Source organism: Echinops telfairi, unplaced genomic scaffold (assembly GCF_000313985.2).
Source record: "Echinops telfairi isolate 266 unplaced genomic scaffold, ASM31398v2 ScPeMD7_12;HRSCAF=54, whole genome shotgun sequence".
NCBI lineage: Eukaryota > Metazoa > Chordata > Mammalia > Afrosoricida > Tenrecidae > Echinops > Echinops telfairi.
The window spans coordinates 2,729,555-2,756,097 of NW_022103909.1; the positions used below are offsets into that span (position 1 = coordinate 2,729,555).

A 26,543-nucleotide genomic window follows, 5' to 3' on the forward strand; every position below is an offset into this window, starting at 1 on the left:
TTATGTGATCTGTCACTCACTTGTAAGGGGATTCAGGAAGGAGGCAACACCTTTAGGTCACAGCCTGATGTTAGGGGAGTTCTCCTGGGATGTGGCTTGCGTTACCTTTCATCCTACAAGAACTAAAAGGAGAGCTAGCCAAAAAAGGACCTGACTACTACCAAGAAAGAAGAGCCAGGAACAGAGTGTTTCCTTTGGATCTGGAGTCCCGGAACTCATAGACCAGGGGAGAATGTAGTCCAGACACATGGAAGTTGACCAGTAGAAGCTCAAAGAGAACAAAATAATCTTTATAAATTATCAAGGGTTCGTGAGGGGAAAATGAGCTAATACCAAGGGCTCAAATAAAATTGTTCTGAGAATGATGATGGCAACAAATGTGCTTGACACAATAGATGGATGGATGGATTGTGTTGAGAGTTATATGAACCTCCAATAAAATTTTAAAAAGGAAAAGGAAAAAAAAAAGCTTGAGACAATAATCTCCCCTCCAGAAAGCCTGTCCCTATAGATATGGCACCCCGAATTCGTTTCTAGCCTCCCCCACTGTGACAAAGTAACTTGTTACAGGTACCCACCTTTTGCAGTATTTGTGATAGCAGCCACTCAGTAGCTAAAACACTCGGTGAGCTGACTTTTTATCAACGAATCCTTATTGCTAGTTGGAAATTTCCCTGTTGCCTTTCCCCTCCTTCTCTTCCATCTTTGGCTTCAGCCCACTTCCCCATTCATTCCACTCAAGGAAGTTGTTGACTTCTTGGAAACAGCACTAGCTGCCAAATACAGCGGAGGCTAACCAGTCTTGTGTCACTGTACTTGGAAAGCCGGACCGCTGCCTCTTAAACTCTTGCTCAATCCGTTTCTCCCCAACCTCTTTTGCAGATGAGTCTCCCGCCCCAGTTTCTAAATGCGGCCACTCCCCCGGCCTCATCCTTGTTCCTCCTCTTCCTTGTCGGGATCATCCACTTCCATTGATGTCAACTACCATGCCCGACTGACTCTGGGTCCTCTTTACTTGTGTTCCACAGAACTCCAAAGGAAGACGACCAAAATGGAACAGAGCTCCCTTTCCCAAACCTGCTCCAAATCGATCTTCATAAACGGCCCCGCATCTGCCTAACTCCCCAAGCCAGAAACGTCTGGGTTATCTTCCATCCCTTCTTCTACCTTACCCGAATAGCCCATCACTGAGATTGCATTGCTGCCGACGTTTTGATGTGACCTCTTCTCCTCCAGCCTGCCGCCATTGTAAGTGCACTTGTCCTATTGCTGAGGTTACTGGAAAGACCTTCCAACTGGTCCCCCTGCCTCTCCCTTTCCACTCCACTCCATTTTCTGATTGCCAGAACATCAGCTGCGAAGTTAATACCTGTTTTAAAATCCTCATTGGATCGCCTTTGCCTCCTGAATAAAAACTTTCTCCCATTAAGCCCTACAGCCTCGTCATGAACGGTAGTTCCCAGAATACACCCACACCACTCTACTTGTCTCTTATCTGGCATGCTCACCTGTCAATCCTCCCTCCAGATGTTTCCACCTTTTGCTTGCTGTTTTGCTAGTCTTCACTATTCTCTTATCACTGGATTTGGTGCCCATATGACCAGCTCCCACAGCCCACCTCAACCTTTCGCACTTAGTACGTGGTACTGTAGGACTTGAGATGTTTTTTTCTCACGTGCCTTGAACTTAGTGGGCAGGCAGGGAATAAATGGTTTCTGTGTCTGCAAACATATACAATGGACTCCAATCAACTCTCTGGAAGCCAGGAAGTGGAAGAATAACAAAGAAGTACCACTTAAGGGAAAAGCTGAAGTCCAGCCCAGTTTCAAATCAGGAAATATTCAAGTTCACGTCAGCTTGTGATCCACAGTTCAAAGCTCCCACAAGCCTCGTGGGTCGGAAGAAAAGGACACTCTCATTATGACTTGGAGAAGTCCTCACTAAAGACTTATTTTCAGAACGACTCTCCCGGCGCTCCGGTGTTGCCATTTTCAGTGATGACGTTTGACCTCAGTGCTCCCGTCCCTTGGCCAGTCCAGCTACCTCCCTGCCTCCCACCCCGACAAGTTGAAACTCCACAGATCCTATTTCCTAGCCCCTCCCAATGGGTGAAGGATTAAACACAATCAGGCATCAATATTTATTAACACAAGACAAAGAAAACACATTCAATGAGTTAATAGAACACTGTCCAGCCAGATGTTAAATTTAAAAATGTATAGCTAGTCTAATTTCAAATAAATAAAAAAAACTTTATACATAATTACACAGTACTATAGTTTGAATTTGACACGGGTAAATATCTTGACAGAGAGTAAACAAAACAGCATTTAGGACTAAAAAATTATTGTTAAATCTTTACAACTTCTTCCTCTGAATGCATCATGTGACCCGTCTCCTCTACCTAAACCAGAAATGTCGTGTGAATGACAAAGAAAAGGCCGACTGTGTCCTTGGAGTCCTGCAGCTTCTGGCTCCCACAGCAAAGCAACAGCAAAAACACTTAGGCGTAGGTCCTGCGGGGGTCTTGAGGGTGAGGTGGTTAACTCTTCATTGCTTGACTCTGAAAAGATTCCTGGATTTTCAAGGAAAGTAGTTTATTTGGCCAAGATATTGAGCACCATGCCTGGGCCAGTCACTTTGACACGAAATACCTAAGGTCTCTGGCCCTTTGTGGATTTAACAAAAAAGCTGTTAAATGAATGAATGTATGGAGGCACACTCACAGGACCACTGAGCAGGCAGACCCAAACCCCCGGCTCCTGAGGCCACTGCAATTCGCAGGGACTCTGTCAGACAGAGGAGATGAGCAATGGCCCCTAAACAGTCTGAGGCAACGCAGTGTTGAACTAAGGAAAGGACTCGGTGCTGGGGAGAACCGGACCCTTTATGGGGCAGGCAGTAAGCAGATCGCCTGTGGACAGGCTGATGCCAACCAGCCGGCTGGTCCCACGGGGGCACCTGATGGAACTTGCCCAGCTCCACGACCTCCCCGGGGCTCCCCTCTCTCCTAGGTAGCAATCCCACCCTACTACTTCTATGGAGCAATGGAGACTTGGAGAAACTTCCAGACCAACTGATTTCCCTGAGCAAAGGGATTTGCTATTCATTTTCTTTTCTGGAGGCCCAAGAACCCAGGCAGAATGTGCCCCCAAGACTCGGCCACCCTGGCTTTTGTCAACAATGGCTTTCTGGGCCAGCACCAGGAGTCAGCTGTCACAGAGCTGCTGCTACTTACTGAATGTGGAGAGCACCCTGTGCCAGCCAGGGGCAGTTTTCTCACCCCCTCTCAGCCTCCACAGACCACGCATTCAATCTGCACTTGGCCTCCCCCCTCAAAGGAGACTCCACCAGAGTTGCTGCTCAAGTCCAAGGGCAGAGCACCTCTCCCTGTCTCACAGCATACTCTGGCCTGGGGGAATGTGAAAAGGATGATAAAGCAGCCACAGGCAGGGAGGGGGGAGGAAAAAATCAGAGGTCCAGGGAATGACAACACAATATTAGCAGCCCCAGGTCACCAGGAGGTGGCCACACCTGCGAAGAATGAAGCATCTTATTTGAAGAAAAGAGTGTAGATCTGCACGGGCCACACTTGGCTGCTGGCAACTAGCCACCCCCACGGAGAAGGGCTGTGAAGAGTAAAAAATGCTGCAAATTTCGAAGCCTCACATGGAAGGAAACCATGTAAAACCCTTGGTGATCTGAGAGAGAGAAAAAAGGCTTCATGCTGAATGAGCGCATTTGTGATAGACTCGGTTAAGGACAATCAGCGAAAATCAAGGTCACTGGTTCCTCTTGATAAAACGGTGAGCTGTGGCTCACCTCGCCTGCCTGTCCAGCAACGTGGGCACCCTCATGCCTGTGTGTCAGAATGATCAAGGCAAGCCAGATGGTTAGTGTGGGAGAGACTGTCTGCGTTTACTTCTTAGATCACAGGTTATGGTAATGGAACGACTTAACGACCCCCCAGGATCCACTGCTTTGTCTACAAAACCATGAAAAGTGATTTCAAGAAAATCACTCTCCTAATCAGCAGGCTTGGCTCTCTCCGCAGCAACCACTGTCACTGCGCTGCTGGTCACTGGCTTTTCGGCTGGCTCGGATATAAGCTTGCTTTCCCTGGGCAGCTGCAAACCTCCCTCCCGCCTAACCACGTGTAAACAAACTCCCCGAGATGCTGAAAAAGAGTTGGGGAACTGGAGAATGCCTTGAGCACCCCCTCTGTGGGCAATGAGTTGGGAGGAGCACAGGGTTATGAAAACGGGAGCCCAAGAGGGGCTGAGAGTCATGGGGTGGGGTTAGGGTAGCCCCACCATCTTGTCCCCCCACCTCGAGGGCTGCCCTGGGGAAAGGACTGGGTTTTGCATTAGAAACCTGATTTCCAGGGTAATTACAAGTCTTAAAAAGCGTTTAAAAACATATTTAGTTTACATGATGTTACAGCGGGGTAAATAATATGTATTATTAAAATAGCCTAAATAAATATTTACACAGTAGACCAGAATGGGTCTCGAAGAGGCCCATTCCGATTTAACAGGTGCACTCTGTTCACTTCTGAGTTTTTTTTCTTTTCAAGTTTTAAAAAATATTTCTGTAAGAAAAAAATAATAAAATTCAACTCTATTCAAATACGTGAAGTTTCAGACCAAAGGAAGGAAGCTGAGCGGGGGTCACACTCGACCCCACACTCAGTCCGTTTGGCCTGGGCACCACAGTCATTTCAAGAGTTTCTTGCATCCATCCGCCTTCCCTGTTTAGCCAAGCCTGGCTACCTTGGCAACAGAACTGGTCAGTGTGGAGTTTCATAGTGATGTGGCCTGACAGCCTTGTGTGACTATTGACCCCACTGCCTTCCCGGCTATCATTCTTTCCTTGTTTTGAAAACAAACAAACAAAAAACCAAAAAACCATCCCTGCCCTCAGGAACTGGAAGAACAGAGGGCAGCTTCCGCTTGCAGCAAAGAGAAGCCACACATCTAAACAGCAGATGGGGTTTACGAGGGTCCCGGGAAAAGGGAGAATTCTAAATTCTTCAGCAGTCACTGGGGCTGGGAAGGCAGTTTAAAAACTGGGGCCACGGCAAGTTAAAGAGTGGTTCCTTAGGACAGAGGCAGAGCTATGGGGCCTCAGCTGCTTCTGAACATTTTTAACGTTTAGACTGAGATGTTTCAGCTCAGATAGGAATAGGCTGGATTCTGAACGCTTCAGCTGAATCTGGGGGCTGCCCGCTTTTAAAAACAAACAAAGGCCCTCAGGCTGGCCAACGGAGACAGCGAACAATGTGCGGGGGCGACCCTGCAGACAGCCTGCCCCTGCTGGCTACCGCATCCAGAGGCTTCTACACAGAGAACCCAGACGTGCTCCCCAAGCAGAGATGCTTCTGCTCTGGCTGGTTTGAATCACCCTGCCAAGGCCCCCACCCTGCAGCTGAGGGAGGAGCACTATTTACAAGTTAGAATACTGGTCGAGCACAGCTGCCTCCTGCCATCATTCTCAGGGTCAATGGGTTATGGGCTTTGCTCTGGGGTCAACGGACAGGGAGCTGAGTAGTTCCATGTGAACAATACCTGCAGAGTGCCTAGCTACAGTAAATTGGCAAAAATACAGTACAGGAGCAGGGCAGCGGTGAGACGCGGAGCGCCCCTTCATGGGACGTCAATAAACCCCTGGCAAAATTCTAAAACAGCGTTCGATAAAAAGACAGGTATTGTACAACAGATGGGAACAATGCCACATGCATGTAAATTGCTCTAGTGACGTGCTGCTCCCGCTACGTCAAAGCTCACGTACAACAAGCCGGGGAGGGTCTTCCTTTTCCTCATTTGCCCCCAGAGACCTGCCGCTGCCCTGTGGCTAGGCGACAGCGGGTCGAGATGAAGGGAACGCAGTGGCCATCTCGGTGTGTTTCACATCCATCCAACACCCGCGTGCCCGGTCACGGGTCTGCGGTCCTTGTGGCTCTTTGGAGCTGGCCCCTGCCCACCCCCACCCGACCCCCGAGGCCGGCTACATGTTGTAAGCCACGTAGATGGGGTCGAGCTGGTCCGCCAGGAAGCTGTCCCGTAGGTGCATCCTCTGCTTCTCTCCTCTGGAGTTGATCGGGATAACGCCGGGGTCCACCACCACCACCACACCCACGATGAGGTAATGCTCTTCCAGGACCACGTTGGTCACAAGAGGAACCAGGTCCAGGGCTTCCTGCTCAGAGCCGCACAGTTCCACGACCACCACGAGCAAGTTGGTCCACGTGAAAACAGCGCTGCAATGTCAACGGCACACTTGGTTAAACAGCGAGCAGCTGCCCTGCCAAGAGCGACCGCCCTGTCTGGGATGTGGCTCCCTCCCCTGGGTCCCAACCGGAAGGCCAGCAGCCAGGTCTACAGCCGAGGAGACCAAAGACCCAAGCTGGCCCATTCAAGAGCTCTTGGGAGTTTCGGTCAAGAGCTGTTGGCTGGTGACTAGAATTGGGGACACATGAGTCTAATTATTCTGGAGTGGTCAGGGCCAGGAAGAAAGGCTGCCCAGAGCACAGCGGAGAGGAGAGACTGTGTGCCTTTAGAAAGCGAACAAGGGCGGCGGTTCCTAAGACCTTCCTGTCTGTCTCTTCCAACCTTTTCCAGGCTCTAGTTAGTTATAGTCTGTCTGGTGCTCTGAGCTAGCCGGGAAGTCTCTCCACTCACTGCTCACTGCTTGCTTTAGCAGGTTTGAACAGTTTGTTCTTTTCAACACAGGCGCTTTGACTGAGATAATAACCTTAGACTCCAGTCCTGCTGGGGGGACCCCTCTGCGCTCTCTGCCAATGCAGGGAGTGTGAGGGGCTGCAGAGTTAGGAGGCGGGAGCTCGTTTTGGATGGGCCGTTAGACCACCACTTCTTTTTTTTATTTTTTTTATTTAAACATTTTATTAGGGGCTCATACAACTGTTATCCCAATCCATACACACATCAATTGTGTAAAGCGTATTTGTACATCATTTCTCAAAACATTTTCTCTCCATTTAAACCCCCGACATTAGGTCCTCATTTTTCCCCTCCCTCCCCGCTCCCCTCTCCCACATGAGCCCTTGATAGTTTATAAATGGGTATTTTGTCATATCTTGCCCTGTCCGACTTCTCCCTTCACCCACTTTTCGGTTGTCTGTCCCCCAGGGAGGAGGTCACACACAGTTCCATGTAATCGGTTCCCTCTTTCCTACCCATTCTCCCTTTACCCTCCCTGTTTTGCCACTCACACCACTGGTCCTATAGGGCTCATCCATCCTGGATTCCCTGTATTTTCAGTTCCTATCTGTACCAGTGTACCTCCTCTGGTCTAGCCAGTCTTGCAAGATAGAATTCGAGTCATGGTAGTGGGAGCGGGGAGGAAACATTTAGGAACTAGAGGAAGGTTGTATTTCTCATCATTGTTACCTCGCACCCTGACTGGCTCATCTCCTCCCCGAGACCCCTCTGCAAGGGGATCTCCAGTGGCCTACTAATGGGCTTTGGATCTCCACTCCGCACTGCCCCCATCATTCACTATGGTGAGATTTTTTGTTCTGATGATGCCTTACACCTGATCCCTTCGACACCTCGTGGTTGCATAGGCTGTAGACCACCACTTCTTAAAAAAAACTCCGATCCTTGGAGAAAAGCAGTGTTTGGCTGCACTGCCCTGCGTGGCAGGACCGGGAGGGTGACTGTGGCACTGAGCTTCCGGGCACTTGGGGCTTCTGGGGGAGAGCGGCTCAGACAAAGCAGCCCCTGGCAGGCCCGAGAGGCCAGTGTTTAGAACGGACAAAGCACGGAGGGCTCAGGAGAGGAGGAGGAATGGAAACAGGGCCCACAGGGAGGAGTGGGGGTGGGCGAGGAAGGATGCACCAAGGGACCGAAGCGCGGGTGCCAACCATCAGCCCTCTGCCCACAACAGAGAGTTAGGAAACAAACGTGAAAAGATATCCCGTTGAAGAATGCGTGTGCTGACCCATGCCATTTTCAATCGTCCCGTGCGCATGTGAAAGGCAGACAAAGAGTAAGATGAGGCCCTCTGCTCCCCTCCAGGTTACAGCCGGGCAAACTCAGAGGGGGGGCTTCTGTCCGACAGTGTGTAATGACTCAGAATCGATTCTGGCTTATTCCCATTCTCACGTTCTCAGAGCACCGGATTATGGGATTGCCCTTCTTCATCTCTCTCGAAATGTAACCGTTTAATTCTGCCAATTCATTGTATTTTAGATCTACCTATGAAAAAAACCTGGAAAAATAATAAAACCGAGAAAGGGCACAGCAACATTCCTATTTGTTAAAAATAAACCAGATGAATTGTGTATCGTTAAGATGATGAAATGAGAGCAGTTGTTAAAAATGAGAGAGGAATTTTAAATCATTATGCAGTCAGATGGGAGAAAGATGGGGCTTTCTACTCCCATAGTTAGTCTCAGAAACCCACAGGGGCAGTTCTACCCTGTCCTATAGCAGTGGTTCTCAACCTTCCTAATGCCACAACCCTTTCAGACAGTTCCTCATGTTCTGGTGACCCCCCGCCCCCCAACCATAACATTATTTTTGTTGCTACTTCATAACTGTCATTTTGCTACTGTTATGAATCGGGCGACCCCTGTGAAAGGGGTCGTGACCCACAGGTTGAGAACCGCTGTCCTGTAGGTCACTGTGAGTCAGCACCAACTTGATGGTGGTGCGTTTGAGATGGTCATGAAGTCAGAGGCTCCTTCTTCAGGGGAGCTAGAGGACAAGTCCAGCACCAAGAGGGGGACTGGGTGAGCTAACATTCCCTTTCAGCAGTTTGCCGAGCACACTCGCAGCCGGTTCTCCAGACAGCTGGGAAGCAGCAGAGAGCCTGGCTGTCTCATGGACCAGGAAAGCCGTCTACTCAGAGAGCAAGGCTGGGGCTCTTCCCACCAAACCACTGACTTCCCAGGTGCCCTGGTGGTGTGGTGGGTTCTGTGCTGGGCTGCTAACTGCCACTCCTTGGGAGAGAGAGACTTTGTGCTCCCGTAGAGTTACGATCTCAGAAACCCCCGGGCTGGTCTACGCAGTCACACAGTGCCGCTCTGAGTCAGCACTGACTCAGTGGCAGTAAGATGTTGACGTTTCGGGAGGCAAGCGGTCTGTTTGGCGCCTGCCATGTGTCAGACCCTGAAAAGGGCATCTCTGAGTGGAGCACACAGGCTAACAGCTTGACCCTTGACCCACAAACTGGCGGCTCAAGCACCCCAACAGGTGGCTCAGAAGAAAAGCCTGGTACCCATCCCAAACAAACCAGCCATGACAACCCTGCGGACAGTGACACAGTGATTCCACAGCAGCTATCTGACAACCGGCCATTAACCAGGGCTCTGTCCCCAAACTCAGGTGTACCTGTCAGATCAAGACAGCTGCTACCCCCAAGACTATGGACCTCGGCCCCCACCAGGTCTGCACTCAAACTCACCCCACGGCCCAATATTCAGTCAGACAACAGGCAGGCCTGTGAGAGAAACAGCAAAACTCGGGAGGTTCATGCACCTCGGAGCAGGACACTTCCCCAGGGACCAAGTTCCGCAGGGTGAGGAGAGGGATGGAAGAGAAACAGAAGCACAGGGTGGAAGTAGGCGAAGTGATCCTGCAGAGGGGACTGCCATCGGGTGAACAACACATGTATGCACGGTTGCCCTGCTCTGTGAACCCTGGCCCATCTCACAAAAGAGAGACATAAAGAAGGGACGGGGCTCTCTTCTCTAGTGGCCCCTCAGAGGCTCAGTGACCCCAGGGTTCGGTGGGGCTTCTGGGAAGAGGCCTGGCTGCACCACCCACTGCACACAAGACTCGGGCTCCACCGAGTTCCTCCTTCCCCTCGGGATTCTGTGTCTGTGGGCAGGCCTTCTGGAGAGCTGGCTGCTGGACCAATGGGAGGGGCACTGACCAGCCCACCCACCTCCCGTCCGCCCCCAGCCGGGCTTTACCATTCAGCGATGCTCCGGTGGACCCGAGACACAGAGGTCTCGATGTCAATGGGGTGGTATCGCAGGCCTCGCAGTTCCAGCGTTTCATCCAGTGCCCCCACCACATACAAGGCATCGTGGCGCTCTAGCAGGGGACACAGAGGGCGGCACGGCTCAGCACACACAGGGTGGGGGGCGGCAATGACCCCTCATCTTGCCCATCTCCCCTGCCACACCAGTTGCGGAACTTTGGGCAAACTAAGTCTGGTTTCCCTGTCTGAAGAGGGGTATTAATCAATGGCTGCGACGGGGGCTACAAAGGGGGTCTAGGGGTGCTGTAGACTAGGCTGCTGACTGCCAGGAGGGCAGTTCAAACACACCACCCCTCTGTGGGGGGAAAGACGAGGCTGTCTGCTCCCCAGAGATGCTCTCTCTCCAAAACCAGGCTCAAGGAATCACCGGTTTCTGGGCAGGGATGACAGGAGCTAACCCATGGCAGGCTGTAACATGGTGGCACCCACTGTGAGTGCTCGAATGCCATGAGCTCCCATTCCTACTACGTGCCCCAGTGTCGGGGAGAGGGGTGGGACATGGGCGCACACACGGATGTCCCAGGGCCGGGAGGGTGGGTGAGGTGCTGGGAGCAGAGGCTGTGCATGAAGCCCAGAGCCTGGGTTCTGGAAAGACCCCTGGAAGAGCTGAAGCCAGGACTGAGCTTTCATGGCTAAGGAGGAGCGAGTCAGATGAGAATGGAGCAGTTGGGGGAGAGGTGCCCACTGTGTCGATACGTCTTTAAGGCATAGCTCAGAGAAGCAGGATTACAGAACATGGAGAGGAGACTAGTTCTGGCTATGGGATAAAGATGGGATGTTCTACTCCTGCAAAGAATTCGTATTTAATCTTGGAAACTCACAGGGGCTATTTTACCGGCCCTGCAGGCTGGCGGTGAGTGGGCATCAGCCCAATGGCAGAGAGTGGGTTCTGGTTACTAACAGGACTGTCACCTGGCAAGGGAATGGCAGGAGTCTCATGCTGTTGTCTAGAAAGGTCAGAGCACCCCATATGCACAAGGTTACATACACAGTCCTTGTAGGTGCTATATTTCACTGAAAGGAGACCCTTGTTTTTGCTAGTCTACTGAATACAGTATTTTGTGGGAAGGGTAGGTTTCTAAGAGCAAATGGGTAAGACACGTGGCTGAAGTTGTTGAGAGCTGCCTGCAGCAGGTGCGCCAAGCACCATCACCTGGGGCAGAAACCACAGGAACCCAGCCGCCAACGGCTAGTGCAGCCCATCGTGTGTGCCTGATGCTGAAGCGTCAGCTCTTGGAGCGGCTAGGGGACAGCTCGAGGTCGCACGGCTGCTGGCCGAGCAGGTTCCAAATCAGATGCGTGCCAAGGATAGCTGCCCTTCTCCACCGCGAGCCTGCCCGCCATGGAAGCACTGGTCAGAAGGAGCCAGGGAGCAGTGATGAGGCCCTGGCCTCTACCTTCCACTCAGGCCCTTCTAGGAGGTCCTGATATACATGGCAGGGTTGGTGTTGGGTAGCTTAGAAGAGCAGTCCTGTAGAATGTGGGACCCCGAGGCAGGGAGCACCGCAGCAAGACGGCTCCTCAGAACCGAGCCCTCCCGCTCCGCAGATAGTGTGCAGAGGACACGGAGCAGCAGTGCCAGGTGCTGGACTGGGGTTTGGAGTCAGCCCTGGGGAGCAGGCAGTCCGGGCTCTGCGGGGAGGTTTACCACCTGACCTACATTCCCAGAGAGCTCGCCTCCTTGATACTTCCCATGGGGCAAGTGCTGCTTCAAACAGTGCTCGATGCCGAGGGAGGGAATGCGAAATGCACATCCTGGCCGGCCTTGCGGGGACGGACATCTACGGCAGCCAGCCAGCGTAGCCCAGGGGAGCAACTGCTGTGGACCTACCTCCGGTGGCTGCAGTGAGCTCGGTCCGGCGGACAAAGCCCAGGTACCCCGTCCGGGCCCAGAGGGTCTGAGCCGCGTCCCCAAAGCTGAGGCGAGTGTTGAAATGATCGGCCTGGAGGGTCTCGCTGTCATAGATCGTGTAATAGCCGCTGGCCGTGTGGGGGCTGTTCACCCAGATCTACGGTGAGAGGACAGGCCGCATTGTGACGTGGACGCCCCACCATCCAAGGCACAGGGCTAAAGGCCACCGAGGCAGGGCCAGAGCCCCAGTAAGTTCTCTGCAGGCGGGCGGGTTAGGGTCGTGGCCAGTCTGCTGGCAGTCGCATCCGCACTACTGTCACTCTGATTTGGCAGGTGGGAAAGCAGGCGGTGAAGCGACCTGCCCACTGTGCAGAAGCCAGACCGCCCCCACACAGAGGCCCTGCTCAGAATCACAGCTGCCCACCGACACAGCAACAGCCAACGGTGGCAGTGAGAAGGCTGGAAGCTACTGAGGAGGCCCCCGGGTGATCAGTGCCACAGCTACAGGCTCGGAGGCAGCTCGCTTTGACGTGGCAGGTGCTAGGATTGTGGATGAAGAAACGGTGGCCCAGCGAGGTGAGGTGACTTGTTCAATAGTGAGAAGCTGGTTCCCGCCAGAGCCCAGGCCACCAGTCTCCTCCATCTACAAGCCCCCTCCCATTACACTATGGATGAAGCATTAGGAGAGAGTAAAGTATACTGTAAACAACATTTACACTAACACAGACACCAATTAGGAAACATTTCATACTTGTGGCCTTTTACAGTTCTGCCCTTTGAGACCATGGGAAGAATGGGGGCAACTTGTCCATGTTCCGCATCACCTAAAGGAACGTTCCTGGACAGAATGGAGACTAGTGCTGGTTTGGGGGTTCAGGTGTTCTCTTTACCCCGCCCCAAACCTCCCCACCCTCCCCAGCCATGTCAGTCCCAGAGTAAGAGGAACACTGTTCACGTGAGGGGAGGAAGCCCAGCCCCGTGCCGTGGGGTTGACAACGTGAACCTTACATGGACAGGGCAATGATACAGACCTCTCCCAGGTGAGAGTCGCCAACAGGTCCTTTGGTCTCAGGATTCACAATCACCACTTTCACTCCGGGTAAAATCTGAAAACCAGGGGGCGAACACGGGGCTGGTTCAGGGATGCCAGAGCCTCCAGGAAATGCGAAGCTACTTGGAGGAGGCCCAAGGTGCGGGGGCCCAGAGCAGTGGCCTTTCCAGCACCCAGGACACGAGCAGACCAGCCTGCACTGCTCTGTCAGCTCAGGGGAGACTAGAGAGGCCCCGAGTGTCCCCTCAAGATAAACCAGAGGCCAGTTACCACCTTCAGAGGACGCAGGAAACTACAGACCAGAACCTCACAGCAGAAATACACCTCCCTTCTGCTGCCATCTACCTCATTATCCACTGTGCCCACTCAATCATCGCCAGCAGGGGTTGGTTCTGACGTGGAGACCCTATGGGATGGGTAGGGACCCTGTCCCTGTGGGTTTCCACGACTGAAACGCTTTATGGGAGTAGAAAGCTTCATCTTTCTCCCTCAGAGCAGCTGGTGAGTTTGAACTGCTGACTTTATGGTTAGCAGCCCAGCATGCCACCGGGGATCTTACTCATTGTGGCAGTAACGATGTTGTAACAGAAAAGGCAGAGGAGGGACAGTCGTAGAGACCCCGCCCCGGATGGCAGCTCAGCTCGAGCCATATGCGGTGGCTTTTTTGGGACATACCTGTGGCTCTGAAGAGTCAATGGGCTTTTTCAAAGGCTAGCATTCAGATCATGGTGATTCCATTTGTTTGTCAAAGTATATACATATGGCTCTCGCACCGTTTTAAAATTGTTGTGAAGGACAGGACTAGTTCTTCCCCCTTAAAAGTTTGCTGAGCCTGGAGCTGGAGGACCTTCTGCAGGTCTTCCTGCAGGAAGAATGGCCCGGGGCTTAACGAGAAAGGCTTCTTTGTGAAGCCCATTCATTCCCTCCTAAGCCTCCCGCTTATCCTGGGGGACTTAGGAGCTCAGCAATGATCCTCTGGGATCAGACATCTAAAACTTCCAAGAAGGAGACGAGCACGTCTCTCCTTTAGCCTGGGCCAAGCTGTGCCCCGCTCGGCAAAAGCTCCTAAGAACACCCAACTCCGAACCCTGGCATGAAGCTTGGCTGCCGCTGCTGAGGTACAGCCAGTCTCTGACTCCTGGTGACCCCACAGACAAATTAAGCCACCACTCTACCTGGTCCTGATCAGCTGTGGACTGGGCCATTGTGCTCCACAGGCTGGTTTCAGACATGGATGCCTGCCATACCTTTCTTGCTGGTCTTATTCTGGAGGCTCTGCTGAAATCCGTCCAGCGTCACAGCAACACACAAGCCTCCGTGGACAGGAGGATGGTGCTGTGCATGAGGTGTGTGGGCCTGGAACTGAACTCTGGTCTCCAGCATGGAAGGGAAGATTTCTACCACTGACGCCTTCACTGGGGGCTTCAGAGACAGCAGTGGAATCAACCCAACTGCACATTTGTTTCCATGGAAGAATGAAAGCACTGGGAGTTCCCCAGGAAGTTGCTGTAGCATTCATTGGAGGGGTCAGGTCGAATGCCTTTCAGGCTGCCTAGGAGGGTCCTAGTCGCTCAGCAGCCTGTGCCGGCGTTCTAGCATCCTCTCTAATCAGTTCGTGCCAAATAGCTCTGGAACATTTCTAAGCCTTATTCTTACTAAGAAACATTTCCTCACTCAAATATCTTCAATCACTCCCTACTTAGGATTTTATATACAGGTCTGCCTCCTCCAAACCCCCAATTCAACTAAACCAACCCCTTTTAATTCAACTAAAATGTGCCACCCTTATTTTCCTCTAATTAGTTCCTAATCAGAAAATAAGGAGCTCTGTGGTATCGTGGTTACATCTTAGGCTGCTAACCTCAAGGTCAGCAGTTCAAAACTACCAGCTGATCCTCGGGAGAAAGACGGGGATTTTCTGCTTCTGCAAAGAGTTAGTCTCTGAAACTCACAAGGGCAGTTCTCCTGTCCTAGAAAGTTGTTTTTATCAAATCAAAGCATTGACTTGATGGCAGTGAGGGAGGGAGAATAGGTATAAAGTCCCTGGGTGGACTACTCGTCTGTGTTGGTGGTTCAAGTCCACCCAGCGGTGCTGCATTAGAAAGGTCTGGCCACTTGCTTCCATACCGATGTCAGCAGAGGAAAACCTCCGGAGCTGTTCTAATCGCCAGGAGCTGGAATCGACTCTAGGTCAATGGGTTTCATTCTTGTTTTAATGGTTATAAAGATGTAATGGGCTCTTTTTATGTATTTCTGACTTACTCACCTTGAATACAATCACTACTGCCTTCTGCTGGCTCATCTGTCAGAATACCACGGAGGCCAGATTTTTAAAAAAAGTATTAAAAGTGAGACCATTCAAGTTTAAAATTCTTTTTGTATATGTACCTATAGGGGTTTGGAAGAATTAGTTAAGTTGGGGCTGTTGAATTATCTTCACATTTCAATCAGATCTTGCTCTGGCTACTATTATGTACCCAGGAAAAACCCCAAGCTCATACATTATATGGCTCTGGTTTTTTGTCATTCCAACTACTTCTCCACAGAGGCCCCTCACCATTTTAGCAGAACAATTACCTTTCCAGACTCTGAGAGGAGCAGACTCTGGGGGGCACCTCGTTCCACAAGACGAACCCTGCAGGAGGACAAATATGTGCTACAGACAAGCCTTTAAAAATGAATTCACATGTAGCGCAATAAAAGAATCCACCAGGCCTTCTACAACCATACGTCGCTTTCCCAAAAGGAGTGTGTTTTTTCCTATCACACTGGAGCACGGTTTCCCACCCTGAGCCCTGCTGAGATCTGGGCCACATCACTCTGCTGTGGGGCTGCCTGTGCACTGCAGTGTCCAGCAGCTTCCGTGGCCTCCTCACAGTACCCCTTGCCGTGTTATACCCGCCCAAGATGCCCCAAACACTGCCACATGTCCCTGAGGGGCAACATCGCTCCAGGTGGAGAACTCCTTCACCAGAGACTCTCCATGTGCCAAGTATGTCACCCAGGGGTGGCTGGTTCTGGACAGAGGCTCAGAACCCTCAACCCTGTTCTCAGCTGGTGAGGAGGGAAGCTTGTCAGATGAAGTTTTGTTTCACAAACCAAGTTTGTCTCATTTTCTTGTCATCAAAACAAAAAGCAAAGAACCTCCTTAGAGTGAAGAGCTTATCTATTCTAGCTTCATTTATATCCACAGGCACAGAACGCTTTTACCCGGGCAGGCACTGAAGGTTGCACTTGATACTAAAACAATGAAAGGATGAGTTAATAAATGTCAAACTTCTCTGGTAATAAGGGCTAATTCCTTCCCTCTTCCTGTCCCCTTTCTAGAAAACACAATCAGAGAAGAGGCAAGGAGAGATGTGAGCTTTTCTGAGGCTCTGAGCTTTGGACGCACAGGAACCGTGACCCAGAAGGAGCGCCATGTCTCTACTGTACCTGTCGTGCCTGAGTGATTTCAGATCCACGTACACGGTCGTCGGGTCAGGCCCTGAGGTCCCCTAGAGAGGAATACATCCCACGTTATTTACTTGAGTATTGAATCAGCTGCGATTCCATAGTTCACATTGTCAAGTTAAGGCAGACAGCAAACATACAGCAAAACCTGGGAAACCGGAACCTTTGTAAGGTGATCACTGGACAGAAGGAAAAAGCAAGCATTTCCAAGGGAAATGCCTGAGCAATAGAAAAGTAGGAAGACTTCACCCTAGAAAAACAAGGCTGAGTTCCGGCTCCCACCAGCATCACTGAGGCCAGGTCACAGATTCAGAAAACCCACACTCCTCTCGGAAAGCGCGCCCTCTCCTGCAGGGCTGCAGTCACCCACTGCCCAGAGACTTGCAGCCAGGCTGCGTCATGGAGAGGGGCCTCTGCTCTCCCGCTTGCCACATCGGCTGAGGGGGACTTTTTATCCTTGGATGCAAAGCAGGCAACAGTATGTTATCACATGGGTTTTCAAAACTGCCGGTGGCCCACACCAACAGTGGGAGGCCAAGGTCAGATGCTGCAGGAAAAGTCACTGGCCCGGGTCACAGGAGATCAGCCTGCCTCCCCTCTGCTCGCCCAGGAGCAGCCACCAGGCTCCGAATCAGCCCTATCCTGGGAGTCATCCACTGAGAGTACGATGGCCAAGGTGGGTGCCATTTGGCTAGAGCAGAGCCTACAGGCTTGTTGGTGCTTCTTTGGTAAAAGAGAGAGAATCTGGAGACAGAAAACCAGAGGGTGGCTAAAAATAAACCTCAAGGCCGACTTGGGAATTTCCCTGACTCATCAGCCTGGGATGTCACGACTATTAATTGAGGGTCAATATTTACAGCAGAGTCCATCTCGCAGGCCCTGCCCAGTGCCTGGCACTCATTCACTCGGGGTTCTGCAGAGCCAGCCTGTGACATGGGGTAGTGCCCCCTCCGCTTTATACAGGGGCACTGGGGTTAGAGGAACAGGCCCCCAGACCCTGCGGCGTGCACCCGAGGCGCTGTGGACAGTCACCTGTAAGCACACGGCCACGTTGACTCTGGACCCGAATGTGGTGCTGACGGCCCTCGGGGACAGACCCAGGTCCTTGAAGAGCTTGGAGAAGGACTGCTGCAGGGCAACGCGCGGCCGCTCCTCCGCCACCACCACGCAGGTCCGGATGCAGGACAGGCTGATGCCTCTGGTCTGTGAAGACACCGTGGGCACGGGCGGCGTCAGGGGGACTCCGGAGGGCCATCTACTGCTCTCTGGCCAGGAGAGGCCGAGAGCTGTGCGCTCCGGCTGCAGACAGAGCGAGGAAGGACACAGGCTCCCAGGAAACCGGAAACGGCATGCGTCGCTAAACTCATCAGCCGCTCAGCTCTGCTCCTTCTCGTTTCCGTTCTTCTTGGAAAGGCTGAGCATTCCTCAGCGCCCACTCCTCCTGGACCACAGGAGACCGCCCTACTTCAATGGAGACCTCAGACGGAGGGGAAAGAAGCGGACTCCTGGAGAGCGAGCCTCCCGTCTGTTTATCCTCAAGCTCACGGTTCTCTACGTAAGACAACTGTCTTGTATCCCGTGTCCGTCGGTCATGTCTCATGATTACACACAGCGCTGAGCCACCCCCAGTCTCTACTATTCAGAGACCTTCCGTTTCTACTCGGGGAGAAAGCTCTGCTGGAGGGGTCACGGCACCCTTACTTTGCACAGAGTATGACCCCCCTTCCATTGAATGAGGAGGGCGGAAGAAATGGCTTTCTGAGACTTCAAAAACCCCATTCACTCGGCTGGCCAGGAATGGGCTGACAGATCCGTCGGGGGCACCGCCTGGCTGCCCCGGGCCTTGGTCCCTCCTGGGGGCCTCCTCACCTTGAGCACCTCCACTTGGTTGCCGAGACCTTTTGTGCAGAGCTCCATGACGGAGTAGGAGCAGAAGGTGTCCCTAATCTTGTACTGGTTGACGGTGGAGAGCCAGAGAAATAGGTTGTTCTCCAGCTCCATCGGGGGGATCAGGATGGACTGGTGGCCGGAGTAGACACTGTGGAGGAAGAAGGCCAAGAGATGACAGTGTAAGCTCATCCTAGAAACCCTGTCGTTTCAGAGCACTGCCCATCCCACGGGTGCCGACTGAGTGCAAGTAGCGGATGGCGTCAGAGCACGGGACACCTGAAGGGCCAAGCCTGATCTTGTTCCTGGGTCAGCCCTGGGACATAGTCCCACACAATACCGTAGACTGTGGTGAGAGGGTATGAGGTGTGAAGGATGCTGTGAGCACAGAAAAAAGAGCAAGTCCTTCAGACTGGGGGAATTGAGTGAGTGGCGGGAAGGAAGCTTTACTGAGTAGATGACACCTGAGCTGGGGCTGGAGATGCAGTACGGATTGTCAGTGGCTGGGGACCAGGTGCTGCGGGCCCTCCAGGCAAAGTGAGGGCAGATACAAAGGCCCAGAGGTATAAAAGGACCCAGGGCCTCTAAGGCCATCAGAAACAGCATTGCAGCGTGAAAAGTCAGGACCCAGGGACGTGGGGAGCAGCGAGAAGGGAGGCCAGAGGTGTGGATGCACACTGGGAAAGGCCGAACTGGCATCGGAGGGAGCTTGGCAGGGATTGAAGCTTTAAGTTGGGGCAAGATGAGCAGCCCGGAGGCGGGGTTGGAGATGTGAGGCTGAAGGCTGAGAGACAGGAGAGGTGGTGGTGGACCAGGAGAGACCAGAGGGAGCTCCAGCTTTGCCAGTGTCTCCAGGGCCAAAGGAAGGACTGGAGTTATATCCTGTAGGTACAACGGAGAGCTGGCAGTCTAATTGTCTAAAACTGACTGCAGATCAGAATCACCAGGGCCCCAGGAATCCTGTATGAAAACAGACAGAACAACGGGGGGCTCCCACCTATGGGATCTGAGTGCCCCAAGTCTGGAGAAGATGAGTTCATTTTGTTTGGCTTATTTGAAACACTCCTAGGTGATGCTTAACGACAGAGGCATTTAGGAACCACTGAGTCGAAGGATTCCATGTTCAACTGGATGTGAGAGACAAAGACACACAAGCTGGAGACGACTCCCTGGTCCCTCATGCAGGCCTCTAGGTGGACAAGCCCACCCTAGCAAAGAGGACATGGGAGGAGGATGCCGAGTGGCAGGCGTCTGGGAGGCATTGTGGACATGTCCACTGGGGAGGTGGGGGTGCAGGCCTGAGACCAGGCTCCTGGGCGGGCAGTGAGAGGAGCTGAGTCTGCTGAACTATAAGTCCCTTGGCAGGGACAGACCTGCCGCCTCCTAGCCACAGGCCACCCTCCCATCATCCCAGTCTTTCCTTCCTGTCAAGCCTAGGGGGTACACTCTCACTATGAAAGCCTGCCATCCTGCACTCAGCCAGCATCCTTTTTCTTGGCTCTGCTGCGGATACAGGGATCAGAGCAGGTAACAAGATCACCAACCAGAGAGGAATACCGACCAAACTAACAGAGACACAGCAGGGGCAGCCGTTCTGGAAACACCTGCACTTTATTAAAAGGACCCTACTACAGGGGCCAGGGGAGGACGGGGTGGCTGTAACCCCAAAGTATACCCTCCCTGCCCCATTCTGGTTTTTGGCTTTCCCCAGTTCCTACCTGCAGAGACACCAGAGCGCAAAGCCAAGTCCACAGTAGGGGTCGAGGCAGATGGCGATCTGCCGCGAGGAGTACAGCTCGCACTGGAGCTTGATGGCCCGGCAGAGCGCGTTCACTGCCGAGTGGGACATCTGGAACGCCAGGGACACGTGTGAGCCAGAACTGCCGGCCCGCCGGCGGTGGGAAAGCAGCTCCCCCATGGGTTGGATGCTTTCTCCCGCCACACTCCTCCAACCCTGCTTCAACCCCAATCTGAGCCAAAACGTATGGTCTTGACAAGCTGTCTGCTGACTCCGGGTGACCCCGTGTGTCCAGAGCAGAACTGCTCGACCTGGAGGAGGCCGATCACCTGACCTGTCTGCAGTGGTGCCTGGTGCTGGGGGTTGGGGTAAGTGGGTGTGGGGAGATGTACGCCCCCCTGCCTTTACCTTCACGCCTGTAAGCATGCCAGTTGTGGAGACACTGAAGTCCAGATAGGCCAGCATCTCGGGAGTGGGAGGCTTATACAGCTGAGGTAACCTTTTCCTGGGCAGATCATCTGCAGGGCAAAGAAAAGTCCCCGAAGGGCGCGTCAGTTAGATAGACAGACACGCTGGTGTCACCCCTGGAGGTGGTCTGGGGTGGAGGGACCCAGGAGACAATATCCACAAGCAAATCTAATTGGGTCAATATATTCCACAGGAGCTCACAGCACTTCTGGTAGAAGTCCCCGCGCCAGCATTAGCAGCTCCTGTAAATGGCCCCTCTGTAAAATGGGAGCGATACCTCGCCTCCAAGAACTGTTGGGAAGTCAGCGTTCAAGAAAAGGGCACACCAGGTTCACGGCCGCCGAGTCAGTGCCGACTCACAGGGTACAACTGCCCCATGGGTTTGACACTGCAGCCTTTACTGGAGGGAAAGCCCTGTTTTTCTTGTGCACAGCAGCTGGCCTTGTATTTGGCACAGTGGTTTTGAACTGCTGGTCTTGTGTTTGGCAGCCCAACACGTAACCCCTCCGCCACCAGCAAACCCGCTGTATAAAAGGGGGTGGGGGGTCAGTAAGAATTGCCCACAGATCCCGCTACCCTGTAGAGCCAGGGTATCCGGGTGGAACCCTGAACTCTCAGGAGGGGATGGACTGGAACGTGCTGGCTCTGACTCTAGGTTTCAACCACGTTTCACCTAGAAGCCAGGGCCGGATCTTCCCAGGCACATACAGAGTCTGGGCCAACCCAAAAGCCCGGCCATCTAGCGATGATGCCTGGGGCAATGGCAAGACCCTGGCTAAAGTGTTTGGATATGTCCTTTGGATCTGGGCTGTGGCACTCTCCAGTCCTTTGCTGATGCAAGCTGACCGGATGCGAAGTTTTTTTGTGAGGGGAACGTGTTGTGACCACAGAAGGGCTGTGTAAGCATCTCAGGTGCTCCAGCACCCTTGAGGGCACTGCAGGAGCTCCGTGTCACCTGTGTCGATGATGGTTGGCCAGGTTTTCACGTCCACGGCGGCCGCTGCCTCTCGGGACCTCAGGAGCCGCAGGAGGGCCTGACTGGTGAGAATACAGGCTGCTTTGCTGACCTGGAACCACAAAGAGAGGTGTCAGCCTCAGCAGGGCCAGCCTTGGGGAGCTGCTGCAGGCTCTGCGGCTGCTCAAAGCGTCTCATGCGTCTTCCGAGGTCAGCTTTTCAAAGACCCACAGGGACACAAAGTGTGCGACACCGAGGTGTCCCGTCTCGGCATGCTGGCTCTACAAAGTTCTATTTCTGCAGCGGTACTCACAATGGATTCTCAGATACCAGGGGGCTTCGAAAAGCTCGTGGGAAAATCCTAGGACCTCTTTATTCAATTTGCCCACGGATTTTCGGAAGCCCCCGTGTATCACCCAAGTCTAACCTCCTCACACTGTCCAAACTCACTGCTCTGGAGTCGATTCCGACTCGAGCGGCCCTGCCAGGACCCCTGCAGTGTCTTGACAGAGACATGGACTTTGTAACTCTCGGGGAACCCGCACCTGGAGCACAGATGGGGAGGGCGGAACCCCACGGCAAGCAGACACGCGCTCTGCTCTCCTGCTGACACGTGGACACGCACAGTGGCCTCCTTCCCACAAAAGGGCCATCTGGGGAGACAAATGCTCCTCTCTGCCTTGCTGGCCCACTTTTCAGAGTGCTAACGGGCACTGTGTGGAATTAAACTTTGTATTGGCTTCATCTGGGTGAGCATGGCTTTTAGCTTGCAGACCTAAGCTACGGACAGAGCCGTTCACAGAAAAGCAACTGTTACATAAATTGCAATTCTACTACCTAAAAGTATCCTGGTCCTGACTGCCCTTGGCTTCAAAGCACATTAGGTTATGAGGCTATATAGATTTATCAAATTTTCATCAAGTCTCATTTCAGGCAAAACCTCTCCCAGCTTCAGAGCCAGGAAAAGCAACCCACCTGCAAGGGCGCCTTCTAAACACCGTGCCAGGCAGATGTGCAATGAATTGATCTGCAGCACTGGGGCCGCTCGGAGCTCAGCACAGGGCGTGACTGGTGCTAAGCCAAACTCACTGCCATCGAGCCCATTCTGACTCACGGCGACCTTATAGCACAGGCAGAATTGATGCTGTGGGTTTCTGAGACTGTAACTCATTACTGGAGTAGAAAGTTTCATTTTTCTCCCAAAGAGTGGCTGGTGGTTTTGAACTGATGACCTTGTAGTTAGCAGCCCAATGCATAACTGCTATGCCACTGGGGCTCCTGTTACCTTGGTTAATGTATAGAAAAAAAATCAAAAAGCTATTAGACAGCTATAACCACTGTACCAAGAGTTTTTCTGGAATAATGAGGGTCCCTTAGGCCTGTGTAAGAAGAGGAGGTATGCTTAGGGGGCACAGTTGATTCCTGACTCAACAAAAGCTAAGTTATTAGGAAGGTTCGTGAGAGAGTCATCTGAATCTGGATTTGATGAGCTGAGCAGAGCTGCACTCGGTACTCACGTCAACAATCATCCGGACAGTGGGCAGGGTGGCCGTAAGGTTCTGTGCGTGGGGAGGCCGGACAGTCACAGGGATGCAGCCTGCATACAGGCAGCCGTAGAAGGCAGCAATTAACTCGATGCCTACAAGACACAGAGGACTGGGTCAGGCAGGGCCCGGACCGCTTCATCCCTATGCAGCAGACAGCAGATCTTTACAACTGGCTTGTTAAAGCATTGACAGATGGGTTATGTGGAGCACGGACGAATAGACAGAGCAACAGAAGAAACAAGTATTGGGTGGAACGACGACAAACTATGAGAACCACTTTATAGTTCCATAAAGTAGAACTGACTTAACAGAGTGATCATATTAATATTAAAAAGTGAAGGACGGAAGTACTGGTTTCCATTTGCATTACTACTGACTTATGGGGACCCAGGTGTGGCAGAGCAGAACCGTGCTCCGTAGGGTCTCCAGTGGTTGAGTTTTTAGAAGTAGATCACCGGATCCTTCTTCCGAGACATCGCTGGGTGGACTCGAATCGCTAACCATCCTGTTGGCACCAGAGTGTGTTAGCGGTCCACACCATCCCCAGGTTCCTGAAGAAGGCAACAGTCCCATTGAACGTTCAACTTCTAAAGCCCCACCATGAACGGAACCAAAAAAAAAAAAAAGAAAACGTTTGGAAGAAGGGGAAGGAGTCCCAGTAACATCATGTAGCTAAAGTACAAAAAGCAGGGGTGCTACACTTGGAAAATAAAGGGATGGGGGATGAGGGAGGAAGACTACCCAGACCCCCTTGAGTATTTGGAAGGCTGGTATGTGAGGGCAATTAGACTTTTCAGCTGTCACTCCAGCTGTGGTGGACATTTTAGGCTAATTAAGTGTGACTTGATATGAAAGCTCTGCTACATCAGGACTTGGGTCTTCTCAGCAAACGGCCTTGGTCCATCACCACTACACTAACATAACAGGGAGGGCTATCTCATAGAAACCCTACAGGAGGGAGTCCTGTACCAGATGGCCTTCAAAGAATTCTTCCAGTACTGATGTAAATAAAACAATGCACATGAATCATGGAGTGACATGGAGTCAGGGGAAGCAAAGTTGCAAGGAAAATGGATTTGTGAGTTGGCAGGAGAAATGAGGGGCACCTTGACATACTTCAGCTGAAATTTTAAATGCTACTAAAACCAAACAAGTTTGAGCTCCTCTTTCCTCTGACCCTGAATTACATCAGAGCATGGGAGGCAAGGAGAGGGACAGTCAAGGGACACTAAGCATCACTCCCAGTGTGAAGATGGCTATGTCAACACTGCTGGACAAGCAGAGGGCTCTTGGGACTCCCGAGCACTCCCGCAAACGGTCCATCCACGTGGAGGCTTCCTGCAGGCAGGCAGCTCAAGCCTCATCAGACAGCATGGGCTGAGTCTTTCTGTGCCAGACACTGCAGGAGAAGGTGGGGGCCAACAATAAACACAATACTTCCCAGCTCTGGGCGCCATGTTTGGCGTGCGCCTTTGTCTGTGTGGGTAGAGCTCTTGCAGTGGGGGAGCGCCGGGCCCCACACGATAGCCTGTGTCCCTGTCCGGACAGTCGGTCATCTGGTAACGCAGCTTATACGTCTAGCCCAGCACTCTAATGCTTACCAGGTGGATAGAGCAACACTACGTTGTCGCCTGCATTTAGATGACCCTTATCCCCAAGAAGGGCCGCGATCTTCTCCGCTCGCTTGTGAAGCTGAAGGCAGCTGGCTGTGCTCACGGTGGTTCCCTGTGGAGGAAACGAAGTGGAAGCAGGTCAGAATCCTGGGAGGAAACAGACCAGCGACAAGTACAGTCAATCTGATTTTATACTTGAAAAAGCTTGTGCCCTGGTGGATGATCTTCTTAGCAAGCTAGTCCTGCCAGTGAAAACTGCCCTGGAATTGTACTAAAAGACCGAGGTGGATTCCCTTTTCCAAGGTCACTTTGCAATGAGGGAAAAAAAAAAAAAAGGCGTGGAGGGAGAATAAAGGAACTGATAGGAAGGCGGAGCCTGGGGGCGGCCAGTCGTGATGGTCAGTGGCCATGTTTTCATGGGTGTCTGCTGAACAGAAAACGTAGCCGATAGGCCGAGCTTCCTAGCGGCAAAGATGACAATAAATCCGTGACAATGACCCATGGGTTTGCTAGTTAACGATAAAGAGGGGGAGGTTACAAAGAGCCCAGCTGAATCATTTCTCCTCTGCGTCTTCATAAAATATCCTTACTACAAATCGAGTTTCAGTGGGCTGTTTCTTGAAACTTCCCCTCCCCTGTAAAATACAACACATAAGGGAAAGTGCATACAATGGAAACGTTCAGCTTAATAAAAAAACTGTAAAGCAAGCATCTTGTGTAAGGATCAGCCCAGCCCAGCCAGCCGCTCAGGAGCAGCCCCGTGTCCCCTGCTCCTCCCTCCTTGGTCTCCTCGTGCAGTCTGGCCAGCCTTGCTCGTCTTCATCTTGGATTTCCTGTTCTCGACCTTCTCATCTCCCAGGCCTGTGTGCCTGCCAGTTTCAGTTCCTACTTTGGGATGCACAGGTACGCACTCCTGTGTGGGCTGTCACTCGACACTATTTTATGAGTCATCTACACTGCTGTGGGCAGGTGCAGTCCATTCACCATTACTGCTGACTGCGACTCCGCTGGGAGGACGCAGGGCACTGGGCTCACCCATCTTGCTGATGGACAACTGTCATTCCTGTGCACGTGTCTCGGGATACGGATTTGGGTTTGGGAGGGTAGAGACCTAGAACTGGGACAGTGCATCACTGGGTACAGCTATTTTCAGCCTTATTGGGTGATGCCAAAGGGCGCTCCATTGGTTTGATCTTTGATTATTGAGCCAATACCACCACAGTGGCTACACTATATTGACTTCATGGCTCATAAATATCTTACCAGGCACCCAATTTTTCATGAGCCATTCCATATGAAAAAGGGACTGTTTCATTAATGTAAAATAAAGCATGTTCAGTATGGAAAATTAGGAAAATATAGTAATATATAATCTTTCCAGAGTCATTTTAATGTATTTGTGTACATGCTTCTGATCTAAAAATGAACATATGAGCATAAGTCAAAAAGTATCCTGTAGAAACTGCTATGGAAATCACAGAAACCTTTACTCAACAAAAAGCAACCATGTGAGGCTATGAGTCTGTACTATCTGGAGACAGTGTTTCTGTCTCACTCTTCCCTGAAAAATTATGCACACATTAATATATACCACAACCCAGTTTTGGCGTCTTTGTGGGGCTCAAGTCCTTTGAAATATTGGAGAGCAAAACAGAAGGGCAAGTTCAGGGTTGTAGGGTAGATGGAATAAGGCAGTGGTTCTCAACCTGTGGGTCGAGACCCCTTTGGGGGTTGGACGACCCTTTCACAGGGGTCACCTGATTCACAACAGTAGCAAAATGACAGTTATTCACTGGAGAAAACGTGTGGAAATTGCGCCCTATCTGATCCTGCCACATGGAGGCAAAACACTAACGGGGTGCAACAGAACAGCAAGGGGAATGCTGAAGGTGGACTTTGGGGCCAGGGCGTGGTGCCCCAACAGACTGGACTGGAAAACACTCCTAAAGGCCAACAAACAGTCCTTGA

The 26,543-nt window shown here is 52.1% G+C and overlaps 1 protein-coding gene across 1 annotated transcript in view; it reads right to left on the reverse strand.

The window, feature by feature from the left end:
* Positions 1 to 2,126: 2,126 nt before the first annotated feature.
* The window catches only part of DIP2B (disco interacting protein 2 homolog B), a 129,188-nt gene continuing 104,771 nt past the window's right edge, over positions 2,127 to 26,543 (reverse strand). The window contains exons 26-38 of the mRNA XM_045287226.1: positions 24,564 to 24,687; positions 22,933 to 23,054; positions 21,416 to 21,527; positions 20,401 to 20,510; positions 19,973 to 20,103; positions 18,237 to 18,405; positions 17,400 to 17,570; positions 16,350 to 16,411; positions 15,492 to 15,549; positions 12,895 to 12,969; positions 11,843 to 12,020; positions 9,941 to 10,064; positions 2,127 to 6,259 (exon numbers count right to left, since the gene is read on the reverse strand). Of these exons, the coding sequence (XP_045143161.1) occupies positions 6,007 to 6,259; positions 9,941 to 10,064; positions 11,843 to 12,020; positions 12,895 to 12,969; positions 15,492 to 15,549; positions 16,350 to 16,411; positions 17,400 to 17,570; positions 18,237 to 18,405; positions 19,973 to 20,103; positions 20,401 to 20,510; positions 21,416 to 21,527; positions 22,933 to 23,054; positions 24,564 to 24,687 (1,689 nt within the window). The 3' untranslated portion in view covers positions 2,127 to 6,006. The remainder of the gene's footprint in view (positions 6,260 to 9,940; positions 10,065 to 11,842; positions 12,021 to 12,894; positions 12,970 to 15,491; positions 15,550 to 16,349; positions 16,412 to 17,399; positions 17,571 to 18,236; positions 18,406 to 19,972; positions 20,104 to 20,400; positions 20,511 to 21,415; positions 21,528 to 22,932; positions 23,055 to 24,563; positions 24,688 to 26,543) is intronic.